Source organism: Mobula birostris, chromosome 10 (genome assembly GCF_030028105.1).
Source record: "Mobula birostris isolate sMobBir1 chromosome 10, sMobBir1.hap1, whole genome shotgun sequence".
Lineage (NCBI taxonomy): Eukaryota > Metazoa > Chordata > Chondrichthyes > Myliobatiformes > Myliobatidae > Mobula > Mobula birostris.
The window spans coordinates 37,696,585-37,708,737 of NC_092379.1; the positions used below are offsets into that span (position 1 = coordinate 37,696,585).

At 46.3% G+C, this 12,153-nt stretch overlaps 1 protein-coding gene across 1 annotated transcript in view; it reads left to right on the forward strand.

The window, feature by feature from the left end:
* The window catches only part of LOC140203594 (uncharacterized), a 66,840-nt gene that overhangs the window by 7,938 nt on the left and 46,749 nt on the right, over window positions 1-12,153 (forward strand). Inside the window, 2 exon segments of the mRNA XM_072269642.1 lie at window positions 3,628-3,784; window positions 11,380-11,523. Coding sequence (XP_072125743.1) covers window positions 3,628-3,784; window positions 11,380-11,523 — 301 coding nt within the window.

Genomic DNA, 12,153 nt, shown 5'->3' on the forward strand with positions numbered 1-12,153 from the left:
ACATCTCACGCAGACAGTAGAAGGGAGAGACTCTCCCTACCATGAGCCTCCAGTGTTGCAAACTTGCCGATGCAGCATCCTGGAAGCACCCGACCACAGCCGACTCTGAGTCCGTCCGAAAACTTTGAGCCTCTGACCAGCCCTCCGACACCGAGCACCATCTCTGCTGAGTGCTTCGACCCCGCCCCGGCCGCCAAGCAACGAGCAATGCCGAGGATTTGGGGCCTACCCCTCCGGAGATTTCAGATCACACAGTAGCAGAGGCAGCGAAACGGGCATTTCAGAAGTTTCACCAGATGTTCCTCCGTGCTCTCACGTCTGCCTCCATCAAATCAGAATTGTGCACGGCGCCCCACTTGACAGATAACAGATATTCATCACCGGAGTGGCCGCAGCGCGCTGTGTCGTGCCATCATCTTCTCCTCTGCAATTGGGTTATTTTATCTGGAGGATGAGGAAAGTTTATAAAGGTTGGACAAGTTTGGGTTATAGACAATGGACAATAGGTGCAGGAGTAGGCTATTCGGCCCTTCGAGCCAGCACCGCCATTCACTGTGATCATGGCTGATCATCCACAATCAGTACCCCGTTCCTGCCTTCTCCCCATATCCCTTGACTCCGCTATCATTAAGAGCTCTATCTAACTCTTTCTTGAAAGCATCCAGAGAATTGGCCTCCACTGCCTTCTGAGGCAGAGCAGTCCACAGATCCACAACTCTCTGGGTGAAAAAGTTTTTCGTCAACTCCGTTCTAAATGGCCTACCCCTTATTCTCAAATTGTGGCCCCTGATTCTGAACTGCCCCAACATCGGAAACATGTTTCCTGCCTCTAGCGTGTCCAATCCCTTAATAATCTGAAATGTTTCAATCAGATCCCCTGTCCTTCTAAATTCCAGTGTATACAAGCCCAGTCGCTCCAATCTTTCAACATATCACAGTCCCAGCATCCCAGGAATTAACCTCGTGAACCTCCGCTGCATTCCCTCAATAGCAAGGATGTACTTCCTCAAATTTGGAGACCAAAACTGTCCACAGTACTCCAGGTGTGGTCTCACCAGGGCCCTGTACAACTGCAGAAGGACTTCTTTGCTCCTATACTCAACTCCCCTTGTTATGAAGGCCAACATGCCATTAGCTTTCTTCACTGCATGCTTACTTTCAGTGACTAATGAACAAGGACACCTAGATCTTGTTATACTTCCCCTTTTCCTAACTTGACACCATTCAAATAGAAATCTGCCTTCCTGTTCTTGCCACCAAAGTGGACAACCTCACATTTATCCACATTAAACTGCATCTGCCTGCTCAACCAACCTGTCCATCCTGCATTATCTCAACATCCTACACACATTTCACACTGCCACCCAGCTTCGTGTCATCTGCAAATTTGCTAACATTACTTTTAATCCCTTCATCTAAATCATTAATGTATATTGTAAATAGCTGCGATCCCAGCACCGAGCCTTGCAGTACTCCACTAGTCACCGCCTGCCATTCTGAAAGGGACCCATTAATCCCTACCCTTTGTTTCCTGTCTGCCAGCCAATCTTCTATCCCTGTCAGTTCCCTACCCCCAATACCAGGTGCTCTAATTTTGCCCACTAATCTCCTATGTGGGACCTTATCAAAGGCTTTCTGTAAGTACAGGTACACTACATCCACTGGCTCTCCCTTGTCCATTTTCATAGTTACATCCTCAAAAAATTCCAGAAGAATAGTCAAGCATGATTTCCCCTTCATAAATCCATGCTGTCTTGGACTGATCCTGTTTCTGCTATCCAAATGTGCCACTATTTCATCCGTTATAATTGACTCCAGCATCTTCCCCAGCACTGATGTCAGGCTAACTGGTCTATAATTCCCTGTTTTCTCTCTCCCTCCTTTCTTAAAAAGTGGGATAACATTAGCTACCCTCCAGTCCTCAGGAACTGATCCTGAATCTATAGAACATTGGAAAATAATTACCAATGCGTCCACGATTTCTAGAGGGTTGTTTTGTCTGGGGTGCAGGATAGAAACATAAGGTTTCGGGGCTAAGGACTGGAGGCCTGTCTGAATGTATGAGTGGATGGGTGAGTGGCAGAGTGAGAAAGGAGCTTTACAGAGTCATAGAAAAGTACAGCACAGAAACAGGCTCTTTGGCCCATCTAGTCCATGCTGAACCATTTAAACAGCCTAGTCCCATTGGCTGCACCGGGACAACAGCTCTTCATACTTCCTACCATCCATGTACCTATCCAAACTTCTCTTAAACATTGAAATCGAGCTTGCAGGCACCACTTGCGCTGGCAGCTCGTTCCACACTCTCACCACCCTCTGGGTGAAGAAGCTTCCCTTCAGGTTCCTGTTAAACTTTTCAGCTTTCACCTTTAACCTGTGACCTCTGGTTGCACTCCCTCCTAACCTCAGTAGAAAAAGCCTGCTTGCTTTTACCCTATCTCTACCCCTCATAATTTTGTGTACCTCTCATTCTTCCGCATTCCAAGGAATAAATTCCTGACCTACTGAGCCGTTCCTTGTAACTCCTCCAATCTATCTCCCAGACCCGGCAGCATCCTTGTAAATTTTCTCCGTATTGTTTCAACCGTACTTACGACTTTCCTGTACGTTTGTAGGTGACCGAAACTGCACAGAATACTCCAAATTTGCCATGTTTTGTTGCTTGTGTTGCTCTGCTGAACATCGTGGGCATGCTACGTTGTCACCGGAATGTGCTGCCCCCCAGCACACTTTGGTTGTGTTGTCTGTTAACACAAGTGGCATGTTTCACTGTCTGTTTCAGTGCACCTCCGATAAGTAAATGAACCTGATCTGATCTGAATTGTGGTCTGTAAAAAAATAAGGTTGTATAATCAACGCATAGAGTTGGCATGATGTTTATCATTGTTTTATGCCCCAAAGCTGGTTTGTTTAAAGATGATCTTAAAGGAGAGTTTAACCTGTCAAATCTCACCCATTTTTGCCAGAATGTGTGTTGATATTTGTCCCTGCTGATCCTTTGTTTTGCCAATGCAAATGACACATTTCACTGTATGTTTTGACGTACCTGTGACGTATCTATGAATCTGAACTTTTAACAGTGAAATCAGCAAATCTGGTTGATGGAGGGTTTACAGAAACGTAAACCACAGTAGACAGTAGTGATGGCTGGAGTTGAGTAGTGTGGAAGAGAACAGGGGTGCAGCGGGCGTGCTGGAATCCGTGCTGGTCTGGGGTGGCTGGTTGCTCCTGTCGGTGCTGTCCTCTAGTGTCCACTCCATGGAATACAAGCTTGATTGCTTGCGGCGGACCCAGCACGAGACAAGCTCATTTGCCCTCGCCTGCTGAACCGGGGCAAGTTGAGGAACTGCTGCATGCTTATTCCTGCCTCCAGGTAAACATCCCAAGCACACCATCAAACTTCAGGCCTGTGCTATAATTTTTGGTGACTGTATGTCCTATCATAACTGTATGTACTATGTGTGTCTTTGTGTGCTTGTGCTTTGCAACTTTGGCCCCAGAGAAATGCTGTTTCATCTAGCAGCATACATGTGTACGGCCAGATGAGAATTAAACTTGAGCTCAACCTTGAACTTAAAGACCTTATGACCTTCTTCTCTCAGTACTAATGAGTGCTTCTCGCTGCAGATATCTTGATTTTGCGGCCTACTATAAAGCCGGGAAACCCGAGACCTTCATCTGCAAGCCAAATCCTGAATATGACTGGCGTGACATCTTTTTGACCCAGGACATCAGAGATACGCAGTCCGGGAAGGACGTGATCTGCCAGATCTACATTCCGAAGGTACTTTACTGCACTCATGACTCTCTGCCTAGAACGTTAACTCTTTATCTGCATTCTGGTTTCCCTCTTGCCCCTTCTCTTCTCCTCCTCCTTCCCTTTCTCCCACAGTCCACTGTCCCCTCCTATCAGATTCCTCCTTCTTCAGCCCCTTGCTTCTTCCACCTATCACCTCCCAGCTTCTTACTTCATCTCCTGCCCCGTCCCCACCCACCTTTCTCCTCACCTGGTCTCACCAATCGAGCTCAGCTCTCCTCAGGTCTACCACCAGCTCCTTAATCTTTTTCACAGTAAGCTGCAGGTAATTCTGCTCACACCATGTGACACAGTTTCCTACTGTAGCCCTGTACTCAGCCTCATCTCCCTTGCTGATGCATCCAACTATGGCAGAGTCATCAGAAAACTTTTGAAGATGACAAGACTCTGTGCAGTAGTTGAAGTCCAAGGTGTAAATGGTGAAGAGAAAGGGAGACAAGACAGTCCTCTGTGGAGCCCCAGTGCTGCTGATCACTCTGTCGGACACACAGTGTTGCAAGCACACGTACTGTGGTCTGCCAGTCAGGTAGGCAAGAATCCATGACACCAGGAAAGCATCCACCTGCATCGCTGTCAGCTTCTCCCTCAGCAGAGCAGGGCGGATGGTGTTGAACGCACTGGAGAAGTCAAAAAGCATGACCCTCACAGTGCTCGCTGGCTTGTCCAGGTGGGCGTAGACATGGTTCAGCAGGTAGACGATGGCATCCTCATCTCCTAGTCGGGGCTGGTAGGCGAACTGGAGGGGATCTAAGTGTGGCCTGACCATAGGCCGGAGCAGCTCCAGAACAAGTCTCTCCAGGGTCTTCATGATGTGGGAGGTCAATGCCACCGGTCTGTAGTCATTGAGGCCGCTGGGGTGCGACGTCTTCAGCACAGGGACGAGGCAGGATGTCTTCCACAGCACAGGAACCCTCCGGAGCCTCAGGCTCAGGTTGAAGACGTGGCGAAGTACTCCATATAGCTGAGGGGCACAGGCTTTGAGCACCCTGGTACTGACACCATCCGGTCCTGCAGCCTTGCTTGGGTTGAGACGTTTCAGCTGTCTTCTCACCTGTGCAGCTGTGAAGCCCACTGTGGTGGTTTCGTGTGGGGAAAGGGTATCGTCATGAGAGCAGAGTGGGCGGCTGTGAGGAGGGGTAGGAGGGGAGAGTGGAATATGTGTTGGTTGCGGGCCGACAACAAGTGACTCATGTGGAGGATGGGCAGGGGCCACAATGTCAAATCTGTTAAAGAACAGGTTAAGTTCATTGGCCCTGTCCACACTGCCTTCAGCTCCTCTGTTGCTAGTTTGCCGGAACCCAGTGATGGTCCTCATCCCACTCCAGACCTCTCTCATGTTGTTCTGCTGGAGCTTCCACTCAAGCTTCCTCCTATACCTGTCTTTAGCCTCCCTGATCCTGGCTTTCAGGTCCCTCTGTATTGCCCTGAGCTCCTCACTATATCCATCTCTAAACACCCTCTTTTTAGCGTTCAGGATGTCCTTAATGTCCTTTGTTACCCGTGGCTTGTTATTTGAATAACGAAGGACAGTTCTTGTCGGAACATTGCAGTCCTTCCGTGACCATGATAGTTCTTGGCCAATTTTTCCACCGAAGTGGTTTGCCATCGCCCTGTTCTGGGTAGGGGTGGGTGACCCCCAGCCATTATCAATACTCTTCAGAGATTGTCTGCCTGACACCAGCGATCGCATAACCAGGACTTGTGAACTGCACCGGCTGCTCATACGACCATCCACCCCCTGCTTCCACGGCTTCACGTGACCCTGATCCAGGAGCTAAGCAGGTGATACACCTTGCCCAAGGGTGACCTGCAGACCTTACATCTCCTTTGGTGGAGACCTATCCCACCCCGTTACTCAACCAAGATAATGGAAATTTTATTACTGCCCTGGTGGTAATTTTGTGTTTGGACCGGGTATCCACAGCATTCGGTCACTGTGAATGATAGGCTGGTGGGAATGGTGGAAATTTGGGTAAGAAGGAAATCGGGGGATTTGAAGATGTGTGGGTTGAGTGGGATAGTGGGGGACATAATTCACGAATGGAATAAGGACTTGAGGGATAGGGTGGGCAGGAATTTCCATTAGCAAATCCCTTTTCTGATTGTTGAGCCAACTTCACATGCTAAACTGATTATGCATTGGAAAACCATAGAAAACTACAGCACAGAAACAGGCCTTTTGGCCCTTCTTGGCTGTGCCGAACCATTTTCTGCCTAGTCCCACTGACCTGCACACGGACCATATCCCTCCATACACCTCCCATCCACGTATCTGTCCAATTTATTCTTAAATGTTAAAAAAGAACCCGCATTTACCAGCTCATCTGGCAGCACATTCCATACTCCCACCACTCTCTGTGTGAAGAAGCCCCCCCTAATGTTCCCTTGAAACTTTTCCCCCCTCACCTTTAACCCATGTCCTCTGGTTTCTTTCTCCCCTTGCCTCAGTGGAAAAAGCCTGCTTGCATTCACTTTATCTATACCCATCATAATTTTATATACCTCCGTCAAATCTCCCTTCATTCTTCTACGCTCCAGGGAATAAAGTCCTAACCTATTCAATCTTGCTCTGTAACTGAGTTTCTCAAGTCCTGGCAACATCCTTGTAAACCTTCTCTGCACTCTTTGAACCTTATTTATATCCTTCCTGTAATTTGGTGATCAAAACTGAACACAACACTCCAGATTCGGCCTCACCAATGCCTTATACAACCTCATCATAACATTTCAGCTCTTATACTCAATGCTTTGATTAATAAAGGCCAATGTACCAAAAGCTCTCTTTACGACTCTATCTACCTGTGACGCCACTTTTAGGGAATTTTGTATCTGTATTCCCAGATCCCTCTGTTCCACTGCACTCCTCAGTGCCTTACCATTAACCCTGTATGTTCTACGTTGGTTTGTCCTTCCAACGTGCAATACCTCACACTTGTCTGTATTAAACTCACTCTGCCATTTCTCAGCCCATTTTTCCAGCTGGTCCAAGTCCCTTTGCAGGCTCTGAAAACCTTCCTCACTGTCTACTACACCTCCAGTCTTTGTATCATCAGCAAATTTGCTGATCCAATTTACCACATTATCATCCAGATCTTTGATAAAGATGGCAAATAACAATGGACCCAGCACTGATCCCTGTGGCACACCACTAGTCACAGGCCTCCACTCGGAGAAGCAATTCTCTACTACCACTCTTTGGCTTCTTCCATTGAGCCAATGTCTAATCTAATTTACCACCTCTCCATGTATACCTAGTGACTGAATTTTCCTAACTAACCTCCCATGCGGGACCTTGTCAAAGGCCTTACTGAACTCCATGTAGCCAATATCCACTGCCTTAAGTGCACTTAAAGGATTGACGGTGGATATGCAATGGCAAGCATTTAAAGGTTGCATGGATGAACTACAACAATTGTTCATCCCAGTTTGGCAAAAGAATAAATCAAGGAAGGTAGTGCACCCGTGGCTGACAAGAGAAATTAGGGATAGTATCAATTCCAAAGAAGAAGCATACAAATTAGCCAGAAAAAATGGCTCACCTGAGGACTGGGAGAAATTCAGAGTTCAGCAGAGGAGGACAAAGGGCTTAATTAGGAAGGGGAAAAAAGATTATGAGAGAAAGCTGGCAGGGAACATAAAAACTGACTGTAAAAGCTTTTATAGGTATGTTAAAAGGAAAAGACTGGTAAAGACAAATGTAGGTCCCCTACAGACAGAAACAGGTGAATTGATTATGGGGAGCAAGGACATGGCAGACCAATTGAATAATTACTTTGGTTCTGTCTTCACTAAAGAGGACATAAATAATCTTCCAGAAATAGTAGGGGACAGAGGGTCCAGTGAGATGGAGGAACTGAGCGAAATGCTTGTTAGTAGGGAAGTGGTGTTAGGTAAATTGAAGGGATTGAAGGCAGATAAATCCCCAGGGCCAGATGGTCTGCATCCCAGAGTGCTTCAGGAAGTAGCCCAAGAAATAGTGGATGCATTAGTGATAATGTTTCAAAACTCGTTAGATTCTGGACTAGTTCCTGAGGATTGGAGGGTGGCTAATGTAACCCCACTTTTTAAAAAAGGAGGGAGAGAGAAACCGGGGAATTATAAACTGGTTAGCCTAACGTCGGTGGTGGGGAAACTGCTGGAGTCAGTTATCAAAGATGTGATAACAGCACATTTGGAAAGCGGTGAAATCATCGGACAAAGTCAGCATGGATTTGTGAAAGGAAAATCATGTCTGACGAATCTCATAGAATTTTTTGAGGATGTAACTAGTAGAGTGGATAGGGGAGAACCAGTGGATGTGGTATATTTGGATTTTCAAAATGCTTTTGACAAGGTCCCACACAGGAGATTAGTGTGCAAACTTAAAGCACACGGTATTGGGGGTAAGGTATTGATGTGGATGGAGAATTGGTTAGCAGACAGGAAGCAAAGAGTGGGAATAAACGGGACCTTTTCAGAATGGCAGGCGGTGACTAGTGGGGTACCGCAAGGCTCAGTGCTGGGACCCCAGTTGTTTACAATATATATTAATGACTTGGATGAGGGAATTAAATGCAGCATCTCCAAGTTTGCGGATGACACGAAGCTGGGTGGCAGTGTTAGCTGTGAGGAGGATGCTAAGAGAATGCAGGGTGACTTGGATAGGTTGGGTGAGTGGGCAAATTCATGGCAGATGCAATTTAGTGTGGATAAATGTGAAGTTATCCACTTTGGTGGCAAAAATAGGAAAACAGATTATTATCTGAGTGGTGGCCGATTAGGAAAAGGGGAGGTGCAACGAGACCTGGGTGTCATTATACACCAGTCATTGAAAGAGGGCATGCAAGTACAGCAGGCGGTGAAAAAGGCGAATGGTATGCTGGCATTTATAGCTAGAGGATTCGAGTACAGGAGCAGGGAGGTACTACTGCAGTTGTACAAGGCCTTGGTGAGACCACACCTGGAGTATTGTGTGCAGTTTTGGTCCCCTAATCTGAGGAAAGACATCCTTGCCATAGAGGGAGTACAAAGAAGGTTCACCAGATTGATTCCTGGGATGGCAGGACTTTCATATGAAGAAAGACTGCATGAACTGGGCTTATACTCGTTGGAATTTAGAAGATTGAGGGGGGATCTGATTGAAACGTATAAAATCCTAAAGGGATTGGACAGGCTAGATGCAGGAAGATTGTTCCCGATGTTGGGGAAGTCCAGAACAAGGGGTCACAGTTTGAGGATAAAGGGGAAGCCTTTTAGGACCGAGATTAGGAAAAACTTCTTCACACAGAGAGTGGTGAATCTGTGGAATTCTCTGCCACAGGAAGCAGTTGAGGCCAGTACATTGGCTATATTTAAGAGGGAGTTAGATATGGCCCTTGTGGCTACGGGGATCAGGGGGTATGGAGGGAAGGCTGGGGCGGGGTTCTGAGTTGGATGATCAGCCATGATCATAATAAATGGCGGTGCAGGCTCGAAGGGCCGAATGGCCTACTCCTGTACCTATTTTCTATATTTCTATGTTTCCCTTCATCCACTCTCCTGGTAACCTCCTCGAAAAACTCCAACAGATTGGTCAAACATGACCTACCATACACAAAGCCATGTTGACTCTCCCTAATAAGTCCTTGTCTATCCAAATGCTTGTAGATTCTGTCTCTTAGTACTCCCTCCAATAACTTACCTACTACCTACGTTAAACTTACCGGCCGATAATTTCCTGGATTACTTTTCGATCCTTTTTTAAACAACGGAACAACATGAGCCACTCTCCAATTCTCCGGCACCTCACCCGTAGACAGCGACATTTTAAATATTTCTGCCAGGGCCCCCGCAATTTCAACACTAGTCTCCTTCAAGGTCCGAGGGAACACCCTGTCAGGTCCCGGGGATTTATCCACTTCAATTTTCCTCAAGACAACAAGCACCTCCTTACTTTCAATCTGTACAGTTTCCATGATCTCACTACTTGATTCCCTTAATTCCATAGACTTTATGCGAGTTTCCTTAGTAAATACAGATGCAAAAAACCTATTTAAGATCTCCCCCATTTCCTTTGGCTCCGCACGTAGCCGACCACGCTGATCTTCAAGAGGACCAATTTTATCCCTTACAATCCTTTTGCTCTTAATATACCTGTAAAAGCTCTTTGGATTATCCTTCACTTTGACTGCCAAGGCAACCTCATGTCTTCTTTTAGCCCTCCTGATTACTTTCTTAAGTATTTTCTTGCACTTCTTATACTCCTCAAGCACCTGATTTACTCCCTGTTTCCTATACATTTCATACAACTCCCTCTTCTTCTTTATCAGAGTTGCAATATCCCTTGAGAACCAAGGTTCCTTATTCCTATTCACTTTCCCTTTAATCCTGACAGGAACATACAAATTCTGCACACTCAAAATTTCTCCTTTGAAGGCTTCCCACCTACCGATCACATCTTTACCAGAGAACAACCTGTCCCAGTCCGTGCTTTTCAGATCCTTTCTCATTTCTTCAAATTTGGCCTTCTTCCAGTTCAGAACCTCAACCCTAGGACCAGATCTATCCTTGTCCATGATCAAATTGAAACTAATGGTGTTATGATCACTGGAACCAAAGTGCTCCCCTACACAGACTTCTGTCACTTGTCCTAACTCATTTCCTAACAGGAGATCCAATATTGCATCCCCTCTAGTTGGCCCCTCTATATATTGATTTAGAAAACTTTCCTGAACACATTTTACAAACTCTAAACCATCTAGACCCCTAACAGTATGGGAGTCCCAATCAATATATGGAAAATTAAAATCCTCTACCACCACAACTTTATGTTTCCTGCAGTTGCCTGCTATCTCTCTGCAGATTTGCTCTTCCAAGTCTCGTTGACTATTTGGTGGTCTGAGTGGGATTGATCAGAGGGAATTTTGAGGGTTTCTGCGTCGAGGGCTGGAGTAGGGGTAAGTCTGAAGGAAAGAACCAGATGCAGGTAGACACAAGAGTTTCTGCAGGTCCAAAATGCTGGGGGAAGTTAGCAGGTCAGGCAGCATCTATGCAAAGGAAAAAAGAGTCGACATTTCAGCCCAAGACCCTTCATCTGGAATGCAGACACACATTTCAAAAATTAGTTACCAATGCGGATGGCAACCGGATGCCTGCGTTCTGATCACTGATGGGATCCCTCTGCCTCCAGGGAAGGAGCCTGTGGCAGCCTATCGCTGTGTGGTGGCTCAGGTGGCCAGAGGGTAGGCCTTTACAGTGTCTCTTTCTCTTTTGACAATGGATTTTATATTCTGGGTTTTTCCCCATTCTTTCCTGTTTTTTATTTGAGTGGGCAGAGGGTGGGGGGATTTGGGGGTTGATGTTCTGTGTTTTGTGCAGGGGGTGGGGGATTTGTGGGGGTTGATGATTGTGTTGCTGTTCTTTTTTCTATGGGGGGGTGGGTGCATGTGTTTGATGTTTCTCTTTCAATGACCTCCATGTTTTTTCCTTTGTTTCGTGGCTATCTGGAGAAGATGAATCTCAGAGTTGTACACTGCATACATACTTTGATAATAAGTGAAACCTTTGAACCTCACAGTGTGTTAACTCTTCCTCTACTTGTGCAGCCCTTCACTTTGGATGGTTTCAAGTTCAACCTCAGGCTCTACGTCTTGGTTACTTCCTGTGACCCTCTGCGGATATACCTCTACAATGAGGGTCTGGTCTGCTTTGCCACTAAAAAGTATTCCGAACCGACCGAAAAGAATTTAGTAAGTGACACATTGACTTATCTTGAAGACATACAGTTAATTCTCTGAAAGTACGATCCTACTTTTATAAGAGGTTAATTCTTGCCTAATTCACTGTTGTATGGAAGTAATCGACTCGGGTGGGATCTTGCTGTTACGTTCCCAACCCCAGCCAAAAGCTGACTACTCTGTCTGTGGGGGCGGGGAGTGGGAGGTTGGTGTGGTTACAGAAGCATCTCCTAACGAGTCTAGTTCGCAAAGTTTACAAGACAAGGTCAGGAAAAGCCCTTCCCACCATTGAGCATGTCTACAATGAGCGCTGCCATAAGAAAGCAGCAACTATCATCAGGGATACCCACCATCCAGACCATGCTCTCTTCTCATCAGGAAGAAGGCACAAGAGCCATAGATCTGTCACCGTAAGTTTCTGGAACAGTTATCACCCTACAACCATCAGGCTCCTGAACCAGTGTGGATAACTTCACTCAGTTCAACACTAAACTGGTTCCACAACCTATGGACTAACTTTCAAGGGCTCTACAACTCATGTCCTCAATGCTTCTGTCTGTCTTTATGTATTTGTGCAGTTTGTCTTCTTTTGTACGGGTTATTTGGCCGTGTCTGTGTGTTGTTTTTCGTCAGTTCTATTGT